This window comes from Carcharhinus amblyrhynchos, chromosome 26, assembly GCF_965287045.1.
Source record: "Carcharhinus amblyrhynchos chromosome 26, sCarAmb.v2.hapA, whole genome shotgun sequence".
Lineage (NCBI taxonomy): Eukaryota > Metazoa > Chordata > Chondrichthyes > Carcharhiniformes > Carcharhinidae > Carcharhinus > Carcharhinus amblyrhynchos.
This window is the reverse complement of record NC_137349.1, coordinates 11386430-11409701: the sequence shown is the minus strand read 5'-3', so window position 1 is coordinate 11409701 and position 23272 is coordinate 11386430. Positions and strand designations below refer to the sequence as shown.

General features: G+C 43.9%; 1 protein-coding gene across 1 annotated transcript in view; it reads right to left on the bottom strand.

Annotated features, from left to right (window-relative positions):
- Positions 1 to 5760: 5760 nt before the first annotated feature.
- Positions 5761 to 23272, bottom strand: part of yjefn3 (YjeF N-terminal domain containing 3) — a 132873-nt gene continuing 115361 nt past the window's right edge. Inside the window, exons 4-6 of the mRNA XM_080213247.1 lie at positions 14973 to 15086; positions 13734 to 13881; positions 5761 to 8840 (exon numbers count right to left, since the gene is read on the bottom strand). Of these exons, the coding sequence (XP_080069373.1) occupies positions 8641 to 8840; positions 13734 to 13881; positions 14973 to 15086 (462 nt within the window). The 3' untranslated portion in view covers positions 5761 to 8640. The remainder of the gene's footprint in view (positions 8841 to 13733; positions 13882 to 14972; positions 15087 to 23272) is intronic.

Here is a 23272-nt window from a genome sequence, read left to right as displayed (position 1 = left end):
ACTCCATCTCCCACCTCCGCCCCTTAACGTCTTGCCTCCATCACAATCCTCCAATCTCTAGTTAGAGATAAAACTGTGGTCTATACAACTCCAAATTTTCCTCTCCTGAGTGTTAAATGCGTTAGCCCTCAGCTTTGGGGTGGCACAGTGGTTCGCACTGCTGCCTCACAGCGCCAGGGGACCTGGGTTCAAATCCCAGCTTGGCTCACTGTCTATGTGGTGTTTGCATGTTCTCCCCGTGTCTGCGTGTGTTTTCTCCAGATGCTCCAGTTTCCTCTCACAGTCTGAAAGATGTGCTGGTCAGGTGCACTGGCCATGCCAAATTCTCTCTCAGTGCATCCAAACAGGTGCCAGAGTGTGGTAACTGGGGGATTTTCACAGTAACTTCATTGCAGTGCTAATATAAAAAGTGACACCAATAAAACCTTTCATGCTGAAATCTTAGCACCATCTCTTACTTTAAGTATCTCTTTCCCAGGGCCTCAGAAATGTGAAAATCCTCACTTCACTCTGTCTTCCTTTCCTGATTCTTTCAAAAACAAAGTTTGGGACATAAAGATATTGGGGCATAAGATGTTGAGAGGTATAGATTGGGTGGATTCTCAGAGGCTATTTCCCAGGGCTGAAATGGCCACTACGAGAGGACACAGGTTTAAGGTGCTGGGGAGTAGGTGCAGAGGAGATGTCAGGGGTAAGTTTTTCACTCAGAGGATGGTGAGTGAGTGGAATCGGCTGCTGTCGGTGGTGGTGGAGGCGAACTCGTTGGGATCTTTTAAGAGACTTCTGGATGAGTACATGGGATTTAATGGGATTGAGGGTTATAGATAGGCCTGGTAAGTAGGGATATGATCAGCACAAGTTGTGGGCCGAAGGGCCTGTTTGTGCTGTAGCTTTTCTATGTTCTAAATCAACCACTGCCTCTTAATTTACCTCACCTATTCGATGATCTTCCATTCTTGGCGACATTTTTATTTGACTAATGTCCCTGCGATATGGCCAGCAGCATTTTAAAGTAATTGGAGAAAGGATTTCTATAGATAGTTGGGGGTACTGGAGAAGTGACATTTGATTGAAGACAGTAGAGAAATGGGCTTTGGTGAAAGAGTTAAGATACCAAATGTACCAGAGACAGCTCAGAGATCTTGTTACAGATGTGCATGAGTCAGGAAAATGTTGGATAAAGTTATTGTCGGGGGTAAGGTGAGAGCTACAGGGCGTATCTATATGTAAGCGACAGGGGCTTTGCTCATCATATCTGTTTGCGACCCTGTGACATGGGAAATTAGCAATATCATATTGCGGAGGAGCTGTGATGAGACAACCATGGTCTTAACCATGGTCTTATGTCACATTGTAGAAACATAGGGATTGAATTCCCCCTGGAATTTCTGCATATCTTCCTCTCTCCGAGCTGTGGAAGATGGTCATGAGAACAGTTGGAAAAATTCAACTATCAAGAAAACACAATGGTTTTTTTTCCGTGAGGATTTATCATGCACAAAAGAAAGAATATCCATTTAGGTCTGACCATTCATGTCCTGAAAATGTCAGAAAATGTTTCAGAGCTGATGGAAATATTTAAAAAATGATTTATTCTGAAGATGTGGGCAGCGCAGGTACACTTTATTTATTGTCCATCTCTAGGTATCCTGGGAAGATGGTGTCACTGTAACCGTCTGCAGCCCCACAGTCTTCTGAGGTCTTTATGCTCTCCAACCCTAGCCTTTTGAACACCGTCCACTCCCTCTGCTCAATGCTGACAGACGTGCATTCGGAGGCCTGGCCTCCAAACTTTGGAATTCTCTCCCTAAACTTTACCATTTCTCTACATCTCTGCTTCCTAATTTAATATGCTGCTTAAACTACCTCCTTGAGCAAGGATCACCAATGTTCCTGAGAATCGTCACAGGAATGTGAGATGGCATTGAATGAGTTGTTCTCCAGCACAGGCACAATGGGCTCAATGGCCTCGTACTTTGTAGTAACCATTCTAAAATTCTAACATTGCATTCTGTGATTTGGTGTCAAATTTTGTCTATGTTCCTGTGAACTGCCTCAGGATATGTTACTATATGTGGCCAGCACAGTGGCAGTGGGTGGCACAGTGGTTAGCACTGCTGCCTCACAGCGCCAGGGATCCAGGTTCAATTCCGGCCTCGGGTAACTGTCTGTGTGGAGTTTGCACATTCTCCCCGTGCCTCCAGGTTTCCTCCAGTTTCCCCCCACATGCCAAAGATGTGCAGATTAGGTGGATTGGCCATGCTAAGTTGCCCCTTAGTGTCCAAAGATGTATCGGTTAGGAGGATTAGCCATGGTAAATGTGTGCGGTTATGAGGATGGGGCAGGGGTGAGGACCTGGGTAAGATACTCTCTCAGAGAGTTGATGCAGACTCGATGGGCTGAATGGCCTCTGTAGGGATTCTGAACGGCACTGTAGGGATTCTATGATATACATGTGTTATAGACTATATACATAATAGGATCTACAATTTTAAATGCTATATCTATGTGTTATGGCAATAGGTTGCATACATGTTATAGGATCTATATATTTTATAGGTTTATATATATGATATGGCCAAAGACTATATATATATATATATATGCAGGCTATTTATATATATATATAGATTTTTGCTAAAGATACAGAGATTATGGAGAAAGGGAGGGTAAATAAGGTTGAACAAAAGAACAACACAGCACGGGAAACAGGCCCTTTGGCCCAACAAGCCCACACCGCCGTTTTAACTTTGTGAGTGCCCTCTTCTACCTATGACCTTTGTCTATGCCTATTGAGGAAGATTGAGGGAAGACTAATTTAGGGACAATTTTTTAACACCAATCAGCCTAAGAGCATGTTTTAGGGGTGTGGGAGGAAACCGGAGATAGACATCTGATTGTACAGTGAAAAAGACTTCAGGGGCTGAATGGCTTCCTCATGTTCTTATGTTACTAAATGGGGCTGAGTGGAGGCCACTAAGTGGGAGAATGAATCATTCAGGCAGAACACCGTCAGCACAGTGCTTTCTGATGTGAAGTAGCAACATCAAAGCTTTTGGAAAATTTCCTTTGGTTGTTTGATTAATTCTCTGAGGTGCTTCTGACAGTCCCAGGAGATGCAAGAAGTAGAACCAAATGGGAAAGACTTGGCATATCGTGCTGCCTCTCCATCACCCCCTCACGTTAACCTTTATTTGAAATAAAAGTGTTTCTACATTTTTCAAACAGGCCGCTTGTGTGGAGTGCGGCAGATTTGAGGAGTTAGCATCAAAGTGCAGGAAGCTGCTGTCCATGGGAATCAAAAAATACATCTTCATCTGATAGGCAGCATTCTAAAACAAAATCCCAGTCAGGGCTCAGCTGCTAAATGCCCTGCTTAGTGTGAGGCTAAAGATTACTTAGTAAAATTTCAGATTTATGGGGTTATTTCTGATGACAGGATGAAAACAGGTGTTAAACAAATGCTGTTGCACTAAGACACACCTGTCTGTAAATCAAATTGGATTCAGTTTTGATCCTGATTGCAGCACAAGTGAAGCAGGTCGAAGTGGAGGAGAGATATTCTGTACCTACAAAGAGGAAGAAATCTGTCCCTCTCGCTCTGCCATCTTTCCTGACTTCATGTCCCCCCCCACTGCACACCAAAGGGGATCATCCTTGCAAGATTCCCATGAGAAAGCACTCCCTTTCTCCTGGTGACTCCTATAAGGTGGCCAATAGGTGGAGTAAGACAGCACTCTCTCCCTTCTAGTGAGGTCCTTAGAGGATTTCTGGAGGGAGTGCAGAAATGCTCCCAGGGAAAAGGGAAACATCCCCCTTCCCCATCTCATTGGACAGTGCATTGGATGCAAAATGTCTTTGTCGGAGAAGAAGGGCAGTGGGCCAGGGACAGGGGGGGCCGGGACGGGGAAAGGGATGGGGGTGTGGGAAATGTGACAAGTCGAGATGCAAATTAAAGCAACTTCACTGAATTTTGGAACAGGTTCAAGGAGCTGAATGGCCTTCGCCTATTCCTATATTCCTGCATGTTCCTGTCCAGCCCATGACAGGCTTAAGGTAGAGAGGACAGGCCCAGGATTGGGTGAGTTGATCTCAGGTGATGATCTAAACATGGACCCTTGGCATCAATCAACAACTGGAGTAAAAATGAAAGAACTTGCATTTATGTAACACCTTTCACCATCTCAGTGTGCGCCAAACTACTTTAAAGCCAATGAGATGCTTTAGAATGGTAGTCATTGTAAGGAAGTGATGTAACTATCTCCCTCTTGAGCAGCTTAGCTTTCAGAGATTGACAAAATCTGGAAATATTGTTTGAAGAGCAAGTGGTTAGGATTTGGAAAGCACTGCCTTATAAGGTGGGGGGAGGGTACAGATTTTCTAACATGTTTATGGGATGGGTATATCATCGGCAAGTATAACATGTATTGCCCATTAGCCTTGAGATTCAGTAATAACCTTCGAATGGGGAGTGGTTAAATACTCGAAGGTAAGAAATTGTGGAGTTATGGGGAGTGATTGAGGGAGTAAGACTAACTGAATTGCTCTTTGAAAGAGCCAGTGGACACACAATGGGCCAAATTATTTTCCTCTGTGCTGTGTGATTCTATGACAAAGTCTTTCTGGAATCTCATCGGCCTTTGTCTCTCTTGGGGATTGGTTTGAACATTTGGTGAGTGGGTGAGTGGGACTTGGTGTGAATTAGGATTTGGGACAGCAGAGTTTTGGATGAACTGAACTTTCTGGAAGTTAAAAAAATGGGAGAGTGTTGGGGAGGTGTTGGAATACTTGAGTCTAAAGGTAACAAAAACACATCAAAAGTCATGGACATAACTTCTATTTATTACAGGTATCAAATTGATTCAGCAACATTTCAAGACCTAGAAGGTAGAAAGAACAACATTAAAATCCATTTGATTTTTAACTCAGTAGTGTGCTTCCCTCAGAACTGGGTAGAGTTTACAGCAATAATTAGCATCTGGGGCTAATTGAAATTCACAGCACTTTATGAACCAAAGTGTAGTGGAATTACCACTGATAATAACAATGGGAAGATGTAACAAGTATGAGTTTGATGTTAGGCCAATGTCTCTGTCACCACTCAATGATTGATGCAAGGTGAATGAATGGGTCATGAATAGCACACGTTAAGTGTAACAAGTGGCGTGAATGTGAATGACACACTAAGTAATTTCAGTGCCAGCAGTGGAATGTTAGACGTTGGCTGCAAACATCTCTTACAACCCATAATTAGGACTGGCACACTCTACCCAGTAATCAAAAATGCAGCATAAATAGTGCAAACATACAGTACAAATACCCATATATATATTGGAATCTATCTATATTTTTATATATATATATATATGTATATATCTATAATATATTAAATCTTATATCAGCAGACTATTGACATTTTTCCTCATTATAATGTCCTACGTCAACAATTAGAATAGGGAATTCATATGTAAACTTGTCAAGCTGTAATCCACGCCATCTCGCTGAGTAGGAGCACTGTAGCGCCACTACTGACACAAGGTCATAATCACAGTTTGACATGTTTACATAGGCTTTACAATTATAATGGAAAACGCCTATGACTTTGGAATGGAAAATCCATAAATAATGTCTTAACCTATGACTTTAAATAGGGGGTACAAAACAACACCTGCACTTGCTTGGTCTAACTGACAACACCCTGCTTCCCACCACCACACATCCCCCCCACCCCCCACCCCAACTCCACCACACACACTCCCTCTAAATCCATTTCACCCAAAGACTATACTTGGTCGTAACATTTCATGAGCAGCACCCATAGCACTACCTACTAGTGATATATTGAATTTGTACAACAAGCAGGGAGATGTTTGAGTTTTCACAAACACAAAATAGAAAGAAACATGGAGATGTGAAATGGGAACCAGAAGTACTGAGAATATGGGCAGGTCAATCATCAGAAGCAGAAATGAGAAGTTAATATTCCTAACTTCTAACTAGTGCCCTGCAGCTCCCCCCCTCCCCGAATTCATATCTCATCAGCTTCTGTTTTCCAGGTGCTGATGGGCTTGTTGTGCCTCTCACAAGGAAGTTGTCTATCAAATTCACCTATCCAATTCACTCCTTCTACATACTATCTCATTCATGGACATCCTTCTGTCCCTCCAGAACCTCTACCCAAGATCACCATACTCACAACCTGGATCAAATAAATCTCTCTCTAACCTCCTTTCCCCCTTCTTCTAACAGGCATTGATCCAGTTCCTATTGAACAATTGGCCCAGGAATAGTAAGATTTTCTAGTAGCTTATTCTATGCCGTGAGCAGATAAGATGAGCTGACATTTGAATTGCTGAGTATACGCAAGATGTGTTCGTTTTATAACACTCATGTTCTAAGCTCACTCTACAAGCTAAACAGTCTAACAACCTCCCATGTCATTGGCACCTTTCACTACTGTTCCCAATTTTTGAAGGTTTTTTTGGGGTTTTGTATGAAGAAGTTGTTCGGGCAGCACGGTGGCACAATAGTTAGCACTGCTGCCTCACAGTGCCAGGAACCTGGGTTTAAATCCACCCTTGGGTAACTGTGTGTGCAGTTCACATGTTCTCCCCATGTTTTCATGGGTTTCTCCCAGGTACTCTGCTTTCCTTGCACTGTCAAAAGTTGCGCAGGATCAGTGGATTAGCCATGTTCACTTGCCCTTCAGTGTCAGGGCGATTAGCAGGGTCAATAGATGGGGTTATGGGGTAGGGCCTGGGTGGGATTGTTGTCAGTACAGGCCCAATGGGTTGAATGGTTTCCTCCAGCACTGTATATGATTCTATTCTATCAGCCAGTCACCCTGACCTTGCCTCTTGACTGTAGTTCCTTGAGGCCGGAAAGCACCCAGGTAACACTTCCTTCAACCCTTTCTAATCCATCTACACCCATCTCTTGAGATAAAATGATCTAACTGCGTACAGTATTCCAAATTTAACTGCAAATCTCAATCTTGTCCAAGGTGGGTATAATCTTAACTACTTCTTAGCCTCATCATACCAAGAGCACGATGGCCTCTAGTTTTACAATGTTACTTCTTTATATGCCATGCATGGATTACATTGCAGAATTTATCATGGGAACAATGATACCAACCGCAGTTTCACGTCTCTCCTGTTCCCCCAATAGTTTATCTACCATTTGGTCCTTCACAATCAGACTGATCAATCATTCACCAAGAGTGATGTACAACATAGTTCAAACATCGCCATTACAGTGAGTCACTTTAACACAAAGAGAAGGTGTGCTGTGTTGGGAGATAGCAACAGGCCTGAGATAAACATTAATTTCCTCATCCCTCCCCCAAATCCTCTTTCTCCTTCCTATCCTCCCCACATTTGTGCTTCTGCAGAGAGTTGCCTTGCTCAAATTAACTGTTGTTTGTGTGCAAGCGTAAACGGGGAGGGTTGGCATGTTGGTCGACCATGGGATGACTCACAACACCAGGTTAAAGTCCAACAGGTTTATTTCAAATCATGAGATTTCGGAGCATTGCCCCTTCATCAGGTGAGTCCCCGAGACCTCTCACTGTGCCTCTTACTGTGAGACCTCTTACTGTGCCCACCCCAATCCAACTCCAGCATCTCCACATCATGACCGGGGAATGCACTGTTGTTTACTCGAATCATGTCCTCACCCAAGTTCCTTCCAGGTGTATACTTCCAGGTGGGTGGGAGGGAGGTGGTAAGGGTTGTGGAGAGAGAGAGGAATGGTTGGAATACAGTATTGGTTTGGACTCAAGATTGGGGTTCCCAGAATGGGAATATTGGAAGGTCAAACAGCATCAGGAGGAAATTTGGAGGGGGGGGAGCTAATATTTCTGACTTCTAAACACATCTAAATAATGTCCCACCTGTTTCTGTTCAAATGCTGACAGACCTGTTATGCCTTTGAACTAAACAAAAATTATTCAACCTAACCAGGACACCCTTCTATATACAATCTCAATCTCAGACATCCTTCCCTCCTCCATAAACTCCACCGCTTGATAAGATCTCCAGAAGCCAAATGTGACTCTCCCCAGCGTTACCCCCTGGTGAGATCAGTTACCCCTGCACAGACTCAGATCAAAGTAGGGAGCTCTATAATTAGCTGAAGTGTCCCTCCCACCTCCACCTTCAAAACTGAGCGAATTTTCCCAGATTATTGAAAGGTGCAAAATGCCATCATCCTCACATGAAATAAGCACTAGAAACTGTGATTTAAAACGTTCACAAAAAGTAAGTCTAAATTGGGCCTGGTCGTCATACGATTGCCCAATCTGGAAACTGCATAAAGATCATTCTCTACAGCAAAGGAGCTTTGATAAAGTTTAAAAGAAAAAAGATGTGTCACATTTCTCAGAAAAGACACACACACACAATCTGGACCAGTTTAAATGAAACAAAACAAATTTGTGCTGATGTAGAACACAGCTCGAATCCATTTGTGAGGAGATGCATTTTCCAGGTATTTTTCTAAGGAACTTGTGCTGGTTCCAGGAATTTTGGAGAATGCAGCTCCTGTGTAAGGAGCCGATGCCACATTTTACACCCATTTGCTTCCAGTTCAGGTCAGTTTTTGCCTTGTTCAAATTCATCATCGTAAAACCATTTCATCTTAAAGTTGCACAATGCTGTCAGTTCCTGGGTAGTCTGGGGGATTAAGCTCATACTTCTTCTGCAGGTCGTCGGGCAAGTAGCGGCCAGCTAGAAAATGGAACTTTCCGGAGAATTGCTTGGCGCATTTCTTTGGTGCTGCCAGGGAAACAAGGACTTCTGGATTTATGCCATCATTGTTCCCCTTCTCTACATCCCAGCCTGTTAAAAAAAAAGGTAATTTACTGTTAAAGTCAGACCAGCTGTGGTTAATAACCACGATCCTCATGGTACAGATTCAGATATAAAGAGTTGGAAATTTAGACCCTGTCCTTTGCCTATCTCAGCGTTATCATCATGGTCACCAGATCAAAATTCTACAGCTCCAAGTCTAATGGCACCATTGGAGAACCTTTGCCAAACAAACATAATAAATACCTGCCTCCCAGCATTAGTCTCAGTTATATAGCATTTAAGGTGGCAGATCTGAGTTATATGGCATTGAAGATGGCAGGTCTGAGCTTCAATCTCTGATCATCTAGGTGCTTTCAGTTGCATTGCAGAGAGGCAACAATTGGCTATGACAACCCTGGGTAGTTGCAAAGAATATTTGATTTAATTTATTATTGTCACATGTAGTGAAAAGTATTGTTTTGTGTGCTATTCTTACAAATCATACCATATGCTGCCTCACAGTGCCAGGGACCCAGGTTCAAATCCTAGCTTGGGTCAATGTCTGTGCAGAGTCTGCACATTCTTCCAATGTCCGCATGCGTTTCCTCTGGGGTGCTCCGAGTTCCTCCCACAATCTGAAAGATATGCTGGTTAGGTGCATTGGCCATGCTAACTTCTCCCTTTCTATCTTAAGATGTCAAACCACCTTAAGATTTTCTTCCCACTCTGAGCAAAACTTGAAGTTTCTTATACTCATCATCCCATGTCTGGAACACTCCAAAACATGCCACCATCATCTTTTCAAATTCTTCATTGACAATATGCATCAATTTTCATGTACCCAAGACTTTAAGCAACTGGGAGCTCAGGTCTCTGAAATTGCTTCCATCAGTCTCAGTGCTCTCTGAATAAGATATTTTGTGTTTCTGATTTTTTTTGCAAGTGAGTGGAAGTTGCAAGTAGTGCCTGTCTGATTTATCCAGTTCAGTTGCAGATGACTGGTGCCAGAGTTTGAAAACCAGGGGATTTTCACAGTAACTTCATTGCAACGTTAGTGTGAGCCTACTTGTGATACGAATAAACTTAAACTTAAAACTATATAATCATTGAAGGTGACACATCTGAGCCTCAATCTCTGATCATTTAGATGTTTCTGTTTCATTGTAGAGATGCAACAATTGCCCATGGCAACCCTGGGTGGCTGCAAAGAATATTTGATTTGCTTTATTATTGTCACATATACCAGGGTATTGTGAAAAGTATTGCTTTGTGTGCTATCCATACAAATACGATGTGCTGCCTCAGCGCCCTGGCTCACTGTCTGTGTGGAGTCTGCATGTTCCCCTGTGTCAGCATGGGTTTCCTCCCATGTGCTCCATTTCTTCCCGCAGTCTGAAAGACGTGCTGGTTAGGTGCATTGATCATGCTAAATTCTCCCTCACTGTACTCAATCAGGCACCGGAGTGTGGCTACTGGGGGATTTTCACAGTAACTTCATTACATTTGTTAATGTAAGCCTTACATTGCAGTGGTAATGTAAGAGGGGCAATTTTTTCACACAGAGAATGGTGAGTGTCTGGAACAAGCTGCCAGAGGTAGTAATAGAGGCGGGTACAATTTTGTCTTTTAAAAAGCATTTAGATAGTTACATGGGTACGTTGGGTATAGAAGGCTATGGGCCAAATGTGGGCAATTGGGATTAGCTTAGGGGTTTAAAAAAAGGGCAGCATGGATGAGTTGGGCCGAAGGGCCTGTTTCCATGCTGTAAACCTCTAAACCTCTATAACTCTAATATCCATAGGCAATGGCCTAGTGGTATTATTGCTGGACTATTAATCCAGAAACTCAGCTAAAGTTCCGGAGACCCAGGTTCAAATCCTGCCATGGCGGATGGTGAAATATGAATTCGATTAAAAAAAATCTACTAATGACCATGAAACCGTTGTCAATTATTGGAAAAACTCATCTGGTTCACTTACTTTAGGGAAGGAAATCTGCTGTCCTTACCCAATCTGGCCTACATGTGATTTCAGAGCAACAGCAATGTGGTTGACTCTCAACTGCCCTCCAAGGGCAACTAGGGATGGGCAATAAATGCTGGCCAGCCAGCGATGCCCATGTCCCACAAATGAATAAAAAAAACCCACCTGGATGACTATGTACAGTTTTGGTCTCCTCATTTATGAAGGGGTACGTGCTTGCAGTGGATACACTTCAGATTGATTCTGAGATGTTGGGGTTGGCTTATGAGGAAAGATCAAGCATTGGGCCATTACTCATTGGAGTTTGAAGAATGAGAGGTGATCATATTGATAATAAAAGGCTCTGAGGGGACTTGACAGGATGGATGCAGTAAGGATGTTTCTGTTCAAGCCTGACATCGACAGATTCTTGAACGATAAGTGGGTCAAGGGTTGTGGGGAACAGGCAGGAGACTGGAATTGAGGACAAGATCAGTTCAGCCAAGATCAAATGGGTGGCACGGTGGCACAGTGGATTAGCATTGCTGCCTCACAGCGCCAGGGCCTGGATTTGATTCCGGGCTTGGGTCACTGTGCAGAGTTTGCACATTCTCCCCGTATCTACATGGGTTTCCTCTGGGTGCCTCCCACAATCCAAAAGACATGCTGTTTAGGTGCATTAGTCATGCTAAATTCCCCCTCACTGTACCCAAACAGGCAACCGGAGTGTGGCAATGAGGGGAATTCACAATAACTTCATTGTAGTGTCAATGTAAGCTTATTTGCGACACTAATAAATAAATAAACTTAATAAAATTGAATGGTGCAGCAGGCTCATAGTATGGCCAACTCCTGATCCGATTATGTTCTAACAATACCTCAATGCCAGTCAGTGAGTTGAAATGTGGCAGGATTTGTGACAGCAAAATGCAGCAAACAGAGTCCACTTTAAGTGTCTATCTGAGCAATAGCGAATGGAACTCATACAAAAACTGTAGCAAAGTCAATCCAATAAGGGCAGGATTACTTCTCCGGAGAAGGCAGCGAGTAGAGGATAGTTACAGAACACCAAGTAAGTGCATTCAATCATTCTCAGCCACTTACAACGAGGTTCTCTCAAGGTGTGACTGACAGGATGGTTATCCAATCATATCCATTCAGACAGGGTGTGATGGTGAACAGCCTTGAAAAGCAAAGAAACTGAGGCAGGAGTTAGGACATTGGCTTAGGGTAGTCCAGGGGCTATGGGGGAAGGTAATGGCATGGTATTGGACTAGTATTCCACAGAGCCAGGATAACGCTCTGGGGACCTGGGTTCAAATCCCACCCATGGAGATGTTGAAGTTTGAATTCAATAAATATCTGGAATTAAAAATCTAATGATAACCATGAAACCATTGTCAACTGACCCATCTGGCTCACTCATGTCCTTTAGGGAATGAAATCTACCTGGTCTGGCCTACATGTGACTCCAGACACACAGAAATGTGGTTAAAGGCCCTCTGGAATGGCATCAGTTGAAGGGCAATTAGGGATGGGTAATATATACTGGCCCATTGAATGAATTATGAAAAGGATAACCAGGGAAGGTTCAAGGAAGCGATGTGAGTGTGGGTGGAATTTGAAGGAGGTGAGACTCTTCCCACTCAAAAAAGACAGTAGGACTAGGGGGCACAGCCTCAAGATAAAGGGGGGGCGGTTTAGAACAGAGTTGAGGAGGAACTTCTTCACTCAAAGGGTAGTGAATCTCTGGAATTCTCTGCCCGTTGAAGTGGTGGAGGCTGCCTCACTAAATATTTTTAAGACGCGGGTTGATGGGTTTTTGATAAGAGAGGCGATTAAGGGTTATGGGGAGAGGGCGGGAAAGTGGAACTGAGCCACGACAGATCAGCCATGATCTTATTGAATGGCGGGGCAGGCTTGAAGGGCTAGATGGCCTACTCCTGCTCCTATTTCTTATGTTCTTATGTGATTAGGTCTTACCAACCTCCACCTCCCACTGCATTATTGACCAGTCCACTGACCTGGAGTACTGCGTTCAACTGTGGCCACCATGTGTTGGGAAAGATGTTAAAACATGCCAACTCCATCACCTCATAAATCAAGAGACAATTTTAAAAACCAAACGATTGGGCATAAATATCATGAGTTGCAATTTTTGCATCTTATTCATGGCTTTTTCAATCTTCAACAGATCATAGCTCATTACAAAAACTGCATCTGATAATATTCTACAAAAATATTGTTTAAAAAAATTCCCTACCTATTATTAGTTTGGGCTGCACAGTGACACAGTGGTTAGCACTGCTGCCTCGCAGTGCCAGGGACCCGGGTTCAATTCCAGCTCCAGGTAACTGTCTGCATGGGGTTTGCACATTCTTCCCCATGTCTGCATGGGTTTCCTCCCGGTGCTCCGGTTTCCTCCCACACTCCAAATATGTGCGGGTTAGGCTGATTGGCCATACTAAATTGACCCTAATGTCCGGGGTGGGGGTTAGCAAGATAAATGAGAATTACGGGAATAGGGCCTGGATGGAATTCTGTTCGATACAGACTCGATGGGCCAAATGGCCTCCTTCTGTACTGTAGAGATTCTATGATTCTGGTTGTATATTCTGTCTGAACAGAGAGTCATCTTTGTGAATGAGGCTGGTTTCTGGGGACATATTCTATTTTGATTCTGTACCCACAAATTTTCTGAAATAAGTATAAATTAATTTACATAAAGGTGTTTTTTTTTACTCTAAGTTCTCAAACAGCCACAATCACAGAATTTATCCTGATCATTTCAACAGACTGCGGATGTGGAGTGAGAGGCCAAAGCAGTGTGTCACCAACCAGTCAGTGATAGACACAGAAAGGGAATTGGATAAATACTCAAAGAGGGAAATGATTGGAGGACAATAGGGAAAGAGTGGGATTAAATTGATTACTCTACCAAAATGCCAGGATTACAATAGAACAAACAATCTTTTTTCACCTGAAGGGACGTCAATGCTGATTATGGGAATTTTCACATGTTTCATTGTTGCCAGAATGTTAGTGTAGAGTTCCTTCAGCCCCGCCTCATCTGATAGCCCCAGCACAGCATCAATTATCAGGTTATAGGCATCATTTATCAGCTGTACCTACAGGGGAAAGAAGGTAGCATTAATGGCAGGCAATGTTTAAATACTGGCAAAGTTTAAGCAAATCAGATTAACAAATTTGTCAAAATTTCTGCTGCTCAGTATCTTAACAAAGTTTTTGGTGTAAGGGGAGCTTTACTCTGTACCTAACCCCGTGCTGTACCTGTCCTGGGAGTATTTGATGGGGACAGTTTAGAGGGAGCTTTACTCTGTATCTAACCCCGTGCTGTACCTGTCCTGGGAGTATTTGATGGGGACGGTGTAGAGGGAGCTTTACTCTGTATCTAACCCCGTGCTATTCCTGTCTTGGGAGTGTTTGATGGGGACAGTGTAGAGGGAGCTTTACTCTGTATCTAACCCAATGCAGTACTTACCTTGGGAGAGTTTGATGATGTTCTGGCTGCCAAGATTGGAGGTAACTTCTACCAAAGGAGAAGACCTGATGGCCTCATGATTGGGCCTCAGGCCTCATGAACAATGAACAAGTCTTTCACTTCTCTGCAGGAAGTTCATCCATTGTGAATGTGACTAATACTGAGTCTCTGTCCTCATTGCCAGCAGCTGGATGTTAATTCATGGGAAAGGGATGGGGGGACTGTTGGTGATTGCAACATAAAATAAGGGGAGGGCCTGATGGCAATTATCTTGGAATCAGTTTCCGGGAGGTACATCCTTGTTTTTAGTTGGAAAATCAATGCTTTTCCCATTTTTCACCGCCCAGTTTCTGTGAGGGGTTCCATATCAGGAATTTGATCCTTTCCTTACATAGCCAGTGAGGTCTAATGACCACAAAGTGTCTCGTTTTGGTCCAGTTTGTCACAATTTCAGGTCAAATGTTTCTCAGACATCCTTTGAGCTCCTGACATTGGGCCTTGTTACTTTCATTTCATACACTCATGAACCTTATTGGTGCAGAAATGGTCCCACGTTGTACCCGTTATGTGTGTAAAATAGACATTACAATTATTACCAGTATGTTAAAAGAATCATCATTGATATGAACATTCCTGGTTCCTTGCACTCAAAATAATTTACAAATGATTTGTTTCTAACACTCCCACCAGGTTATAGAAATTGACAATCTTGATTACCTCAGCTGGAAGGTAGGACAGGAATGGAATATCTATTTTCTCACATTGAACTGTAAAGTCCAGGAAGGTGGGTTTGCAGGAACGCTTTGGGTAATAGATAGTTGGTTCGTAGTTCTGTCAGAAAACCAAAGCAGAGTTAATCAACACGTTCCTTTCCAGGCCTGCCTTTACAATGAAAAGTAGCACAGTGCCTCTGTTTTATGATTTTCATTAGTGTTTGCAAGTTCCTCCATAGTCTCATTTCTCCCTATCTCCACAGCATCCTCCAGTCCTATAAGCCTCTGAGATACCTGCATTCCTCCAATTCTGGCCTCTGATTTTAATCACTCCACGACTGGAGGCCATGCCTTCAGTTGACTTGTCCCTAAGCTGTAGAAATTTTGCCTTTCACTGCTCTACCGCTCTCTCCTCCGGTTTCCTCCCACATTCTGAAAGATGTGCTGGTTAGGTGCATTGACCCGAACAGGTGCCAGGATGTGACAACTAGGGGAATTTCACAACAACTTCATTGCAGTGTTAATGTAAGCCTTACTTGTGATTAATAAATAAACTTTACTTTTAACTTTAAAACCTACATCACTGAACCAAATGCTTGATCACTTGCCTCAGTTATCTCCTATGTGGCTTGGGTCAAATTTTTATCTGGTTATGCTGTTTGTAATGCACCTTGGGATATTTTGTGAGTCAAATTCACTGCATAAATACCAATGCTGTTGTACCATAGAATCACCAGCATAGTTGGAGGCCAGCATCCCACCATGTCTTTATCAGTTCTTCACCTGGAACCAGCTACTCTAGTATTATCTCCCTGTTTTTTCCTGTACCTATCAATACTTTTTCCTTTTTGAAATACTTACCCAATTCTCTTTTAAACATCTGTCTCTATAATCCCACGTGCATTCCAGTTTTAACAACCCTCTATATGAAAAATATTCTTCAAAGTTTCCCTTTGTTCCTCCAGTTCAGAATCCTCCTGCTGTACAGAATGAATCACCGCTAGGTATAAAAATGGTGAGGGTTAAGGCAGAAGTTTTTTCATCAGACTGTTAATCAGTTTTGCAAATTCTGCAGGAGCACACTGTGAATTTAGATTGATACTGAACACCAAGGGTTAATGTACGAGGACAGAACACACAACTACAATTGTATTCCTTAGATTTTAGCTGGTTAATAAACAATCTAAAAGTAAAGTTAAAGTTAATTTATTCGTCACAAGTAATAATGAAGTCACGATGAAAATCCCCTAGTCACCACACTCCGGCGCCTGTTTGAACATAGAACATAGAACAATACAGCACAGTACAGGCCCTTCAGCCCTCTATGTTGTGCCGAGCTATGTCCAAACCCAAGATCAAGCTATCCGCCTCGCCATCATTCTGGAGTGCTCCATGTGCCTATCCAATAACCGCTTGAAAGTTCCTAAAGTGTCCGACTCCACTGTCACAGGAGGCAGTCCATTCCACACCCCAACCACTCTCTGAGTGAAGAATCTACCTCGGACATCCCTCCTATATCTCCTACCACAAACCTTATAGTTATGGGTACACTGAGGGAGAATTTAGCATGGCCAAAGCCTCTAATCAGCACATCTTCTGGGCAGTAGGAGGAAACCAAAGCACCCAGAGGAAACCCATACAGACACGGGTAGAATGTGCAGACTCCACATAGACTGTAATCCAAGCCAGGAATCGAACCTGGGTCCCTGATGCTGGGAGGCAGCAATGCCACCTTGCCATCCAACTAATTAAACTTTTCAAGATGTTATGAGGAACAGATAAAGTGCCACTGTGTCACCCAAACTAATTAAAGTTTTCAAGATGCTATGAGGAGCAGATAGAGCAGGATGGGAGAAACTATTTCTGCTGATTGGGGAATTGGGTCGAATGGGGAGAGTGGGATTGTTGGGCAGACAGTCTAAAAATTAGGGCTGGACCTATCAGGAGTAGAATTAGGAAATATTTCTTCACACAAAGAGTGGTTGAAGTTTGGAACTCTCTTCTGCAGTGTCACGGTGATATTGTCGCTGGACTAGTAATCCAGAGATCCACGCTAATAGCCTGGGGATCAGGGTTCAAATCCCACCATGGCAAATGGTGAAATTTGAATTCAATAAACACCTGGAATTAAAAGTCTAATAGTAACCATGAAACCATTAACAATTGTCATAAAAACCAATGTGGGTTCACTAATGTGATTGACTCTTATCTGTCCTCAGGGATGGGCAGTAAGTGCTGACCCAGCCAGTGACACACACACCCCATGAACAAATAAAGAAAAAATAGATTTGTATTGGCCAATTATAAATTTTAATGCTGAGATTGATAGATTTGTTTTGTAACCTAGTATTAAAGGATACGTGGAAAAGAGATTTATGCAGCTCAATCATAGATCAATCAATGAAAAGTAGGACAGGTTCGAAGGGCTGAATGGCCTCCTCCTGTTCCACATCTTTGCTTTTCATTCTCTGACGGAAAACCATGAAAATACAAAAAAGACACTTAAATTGTGGAATAAATTACCTGCAAAAACAATGTAAATGGGTCAAGAGACATCTGGAGCTGGGTGGGAGTATCTGGTGTGTCAGATGAACGAGGTTTAAAGAGACTTCAAGATTCAGAGGTAGGTGGGTGAGTCAGGTTCATTCCATTAGAAAATGAATGAATCCTTTTCTCCTGTATCTACATTGCGAGTTTGAGCAAGGTATGTTCTTTTTACCGTGGATTGACAGACCTATATTTCACCTCAGGAAAGATTGCAGACATAATTTCCTCGGAAGTATGTGCGCATTATTAAAACATGGCCCAGCAGCAGTTTTCAATTTCATATCTAACCCTGCCACAGCAGCCTCGTTCCCTTCCCCCACCTCCGTTCACCTGTTACAGTGAGGACTCAACAAGAATTACTCCCGTTATTCATCAGAGACTGAATCTGGATCAAGCACAGAATATGTAATGCCTGGAGTTAGCGTCCAGGTTCCAAACGTATGGAGGTCAGGATGGGCTCTCATGGTGAGCTGGGGTCCTATCTGTATAACCAAGCCACTGTGTGGAGAATGAATCTGTTGTAGGAAGATTCATATTTAAAAGAAAGCAGCTTTGCCGATTCAGCTGCTGCTCATTTGGTGGAACTCTGAGGCAAAAGGTTGAGAGTGAGTGGTGTGATGGTAATGTCACCAGACAGCCAGAGACACCCGGCTCATCTATTCCCACCACAACAGCTGGTGGAATGAGTTCAGTTAATAAATCTGGAATTGTAAAGCTAAACTCACAAACGGTGACTGTGAAACTATCATTGATCTTTGCAAAAACCTTTCTGGTTCCGAATGTCCATTAGGGAAGAAAACTTGCTGTCCCTACCTGGTCTGGCCTACAAGTAAGTAAGTTTATTTATCAGTCACAAGTAGGCTTACATGAACACCACAATGAAGTTACTGTGAAAACTCCCTCGTTGCCACACTCCAGTGCCCGTTTGGGTACACTGAGGGAGAATTTAGCATGGCCAATGCACCTAACCAGCACATGTCCAGACTATGGGAGAAAACCCACACAGACACAGAAAGAATGCCCAAACTCCACACAAGTGATCCAAGCCAGGAATCGAACCCGGGTCCCCAACACTGTGAGCAGCAATGCTAACCACTGTGCCACCATGCCATCCCAGTGATTCCAGATCCACAGCAATGTAGTTGTCTCTTAACTGCCCCTCTGAGCAAATCACTCAATTCAAGGACAATTCGGGACAGATGACAATTGCTGGCCTTGCCAACAATGCTCGGCATCCTATGAAAGAATAATGCAAAGCACAATTCTCATTGAGTACATAATCCAGGCTGACGCTCCCAGTGCAGTGCTGAGAGAGTGCTGCACTGTTGGAGCTGCTGTCTTTTTTGATATAATGTTAAACAAGGGCTCAGCTGCCCTGTCAGGAGGGCATTTTTCTTTATTCATTCGTGGGACATCGCTGGCCAGCATTTATTACCAACCCTTGTTGCTCAAGGACAGTTCAGAGTCAACCACATTGCTGTGGCTTTGGAGTCACATGTAGGCCAGACCAGGTAAGGACAGCAGATTTCCATCCCTAAAGGACATCAGTGAACCAGATGGGTTTTTCTGACAATTGGCAATAGTTTCATGATCATCAGTAGATTCTTAATTCCAGATATTTCTGATTGAATTCAAATTCCACCAATTGCTGTGGTGGGGTTTGAACCCGGGTCCCTAGTACACTAGCTGAGTTTCTAGATTAATAGTATAGCGATAATGCCACTAGGCCATCTCCTCCCATAAAATATCTCATGGCCACTATTGAAGGAAGGGCCTGTGTGTATCACTCAATCAATGTTCCAAACACTGATGATCTGGTCATTGTCACATTTCTGTTTGTGGAGGCTTGCTGTGCACAAATTGGCTGTTGTGTTTCCTACATTATAATGCTGACTACACCTGAAGTGTACTGCATTTGTTGTAAAGCACTTTGTGAAAGATGCTTTGTAAGTGTAAGTCTATAATTTTTATACCTCCCTTTCCCCATCCCCAAAAATAAAGGTTTATTTGGAATCACAAGCTTTCGGAGCACTGCCCCTTCATCAGGTGAGTGATTCACGCTCATAGAGAAGGAAAAGAAAGGATGCAGAATGTAGTGTTACAGTCATAACTAGGGTGTAGGAAAAAACCAACTTAATCCAAGGTAGGTCCACTTCAAAAGTCTGAAGGCAGCAGGGAAGAAGCTGGTGAGACACTGGTTATTCAACGAATCATAGAATCCCTACAGTACAGAAGGAGGCCATTCGGCCCATCAAGTCTGTACCAACCACAATCCCACTCAGGCCCTATTCCGGTAACCTGCTAATCCTCTGGCACTATGGTCAATTTAGCATGGCCAATCAACCCAATCTGCACATCTTTTGAACAATGGGAAGAAACTGGAGCACCCGGAGGAAACCCATGCAGACACAGTGAGAATGTGCAAACTCCACACATACAGTGACCCAAGGCTGGAATCGAACCCGAGTCCCTGGCGCTGTGAGGCAGCAGTGCTAACCACTATGCCACTGTGCCACTCATTATTAAGAGATGATGGTTATTAAAAATGTCAGTTAGTATAAGGTGCTATTAGTTGAATATTATTCAGCAGCAAGAAACAATTCACATTAAATTAGCGTGGGATTGTGCTTTATCTGGACTTCAACATTTTGCTTGGTGGATGAAGGAATGAATCCCTGAGGACATAACGTTCGGCCTTTGTGCTTTTTAATGAGTGGATACAATACAACCAAGCTGTGGGCATCAGGCCACAGGACAACTGGTGCATTCAAGGAACTATTGCAAAATAATTCACTTTCAATTACATTTAATTAAACAGGTCAGTGAGAGTGTTTGCCAGTTCCAGATGAGACCCACAGTGCGTGCTGTCAATCCATTCAGTAAAAGCTCAGATTTTGGTTCTGTTCTGGTAAATGAGCAGGTGTCATCTCCAGCAGCAGAGAGAAGGTATTTGTCACTGAGTGATGCATTTCACAAGGGACCAACCCAAGGATTTTAATTTCTGAAGTGCAGAGAAGGAGACCATTCAGCCCATCACAGAAACAGAAAATAAGAGCAAGAGTAGGGCATTCGAACCTGCTCTGCCATTCATTATGATCATGGCTGATCATCCAACTCAATAGCCTGATCCTGCCTTCCCTCCAACCCTTTGATCCCCTTCACCTCAAGGGCTATGCCTAATTTCTTCTTGAAAATATACAGGATGGGATTTTATAGCCTCACTCATCCCAAAACCATAAAATCCAATGGAAGGTCAGCAGGCCTTTCCATGGTCCGCTCCTTCTCCGCTCCGATTCCCATAGCGGGCGGGACGGTAAAATTCCGGCCACAATGATTTGGCCTCAACTACTTTCTGTGGTAGTAAATTCCAGAGGCTGGAATACCTGTTCTGACCCTTTGAAAGAGCTCTCCAATTATTCCCACTCCACTGCTACTGTTCACCTTCTTGAAAACATCCTCTGCGGTTCATCCAAACACCAAATATTTCCTTTCGAGTCTTTGCATTTCACCATTAGAATCCCTATAGTGTAGAAGGAGGCCATTCGGCCTATTGAGTCTGCACCAACCACAATCCCACCCAGGCCCTATCCCTATAACCCCACATATTTACCCTGCTAATCCCCTAACATTAGGGTTAATTTAGCATGGCCAATCAACCTAACCTGCCCATCTTTGGAATGTGGAAGGAAATCGGAGTATCCGTAGGAATCCCAGGCAGACATGGGGAGAAAGTGCAAACTCCACTCAGACAGTGATCCGAGGCCAGAGTTGAACCCGGGTCCCTGATTTAGTGAGGCAGCAGTGCTAACCACCATGCCTCCCCAAAAATAAAAAGCCGACTGCATCTGGTATTCCCAGGTAGTGTCCCATCCAAGTAGTAACTAGGCCTGAGTTTGCTTCGCATTGTCGGAGCACCATGATTACCCAGACTGCAGTTGGATGGACAATGACCAAAACCCCCCCAAGAGGAAACTAGGAATGAGGAATGAGGCCACAGATTCAACGTTGCCAGTGTTAGTCACATCCTGAGAAGAAATTAAAACAAGATTTGTGTCAGTGACAACCACTGGGAGATTGATTCCATCCTGCTGTTATAAATCAGTGAAGGCAAGATCGCGGCCTATTTTCAGAGTTAAGCTGCGGGTAGAATTATCCAGCTTGTTGGTTGAATTTCTTCACGAGGGGCACAAAATAGTCTCAGGTGGAATGCAGAATCCTAACTCTACCAGAGGTCAACATCTGCTGTTCGGCAGAAGGCACTGACAGGCTGGTGTCTCGGAATCTTTTCTCGCTGTGAACCTGACAGGCTCGGCAATGAATTATTTAAAATGCTACAGAAGCATCCGAGTGAAACTTCCACCGCGGCACTCATACCAAATAACATCATTTAAAGAGACAGCTTGACACGTTAAAAGTAGTTCCTAGCGTATTTGGATCACCTGAGCTTGGGCGCCATTCTGAGTAACAGCTTGATGCCGTTCTCCATGCTGATGGGTGAACCTTGACACAAGCAAGCTTCAGCCTTTATTGTTGATGTGACAAGATGGCTCCGAGGTTGTCTGAAATCTGAACCGTCAGGACTTACCTTGGCCACAAGTATTCATGGGACTCACTTTCCTGTGGGGCTTTCAGAGACACCAGCTTATCAATGGATTTCCCAAGCGGAGCCCTACTCTCCCTGGTGGGGACTGATACCAGGGTCAATGTGCGCAGTGTGGAGCAATGCCACAAGGCTGGTACAAAGGCACCTTATTCGCTCTGAAGCTCTTTGGCACATCCGAGGTGGCAAAAGGTGCCATGTAAATGGAAAACCTTCCTTTTTTATCATACAAATTTTCCCAAATCAGTGTACAGTGTAAATTAGAGATGACCAATGTGATAGACACAAGGTATGGTTGTTAATGTGATGCTTGCTCACCTTGTATTGGAGCATAAAGATGGATATTACAGATGTTGCCAAGGGCAACAGTACCCTGAGCACTCTGGTGGGTTCAGCAATATAGAAACATAGAAACTCGAAGCAGGAAGAGGCCATTTGGCCCTTCGAATCTGCTCCACCATTGATTACAATCATGGCTGATCATCAAATTCAAATATCCTGATCCTCCCTTCCTCCCAAAATCCCTTGATCCCTTTAACTCCAAGAGACATTGGTGGGATTCTCCCCCAAAAATTCTAAATGCCGAATTTGTGTAAAAACTGGAATTAATCCCGTCAGTGAGAGTTTGAAAATGAATCTCCTACACTACAGAGTGCACCAGCATGAATCACAGGAAAAATCAGTGGCTGGGACCTATTCCTACTGGAGAAGCCAGCAGCATAACACTGAGTGGGCCACTGCGCATGCACCGAGATCAGTGCACGCACAGTAGCCCTGCACTGCCAGACTCCTGATCACTGGCCAGCCCCACATCATTGGCTGTGCGACCCCTCCCCACTCCCCCACCACCCGATTGCTGGCCTCCCAGACATATCCGGGCCAGCCCCGACATCCCTCCCAGCAGTCCCTATCTCCCTTCCTCCTCCCCCGCTGTCCCGACTCCATCCCCCCTCCCCGGCAGACTGACCACCTGCACCCACAACCCTGATGTCCAGCCCCAATCGCCAGTCTCCCTCCTTCTGTCACCACTGAATGCAGAATGGCAGCGGGACACCCCCCCCCCCACCCCACACTACCCCCCCCCCCCCGCCCCACCCCCACGATCTCCTCCCGCCCCAGAGGACCAGTCCCCTATTAGGCCCTGCCCCTCTCTGTGC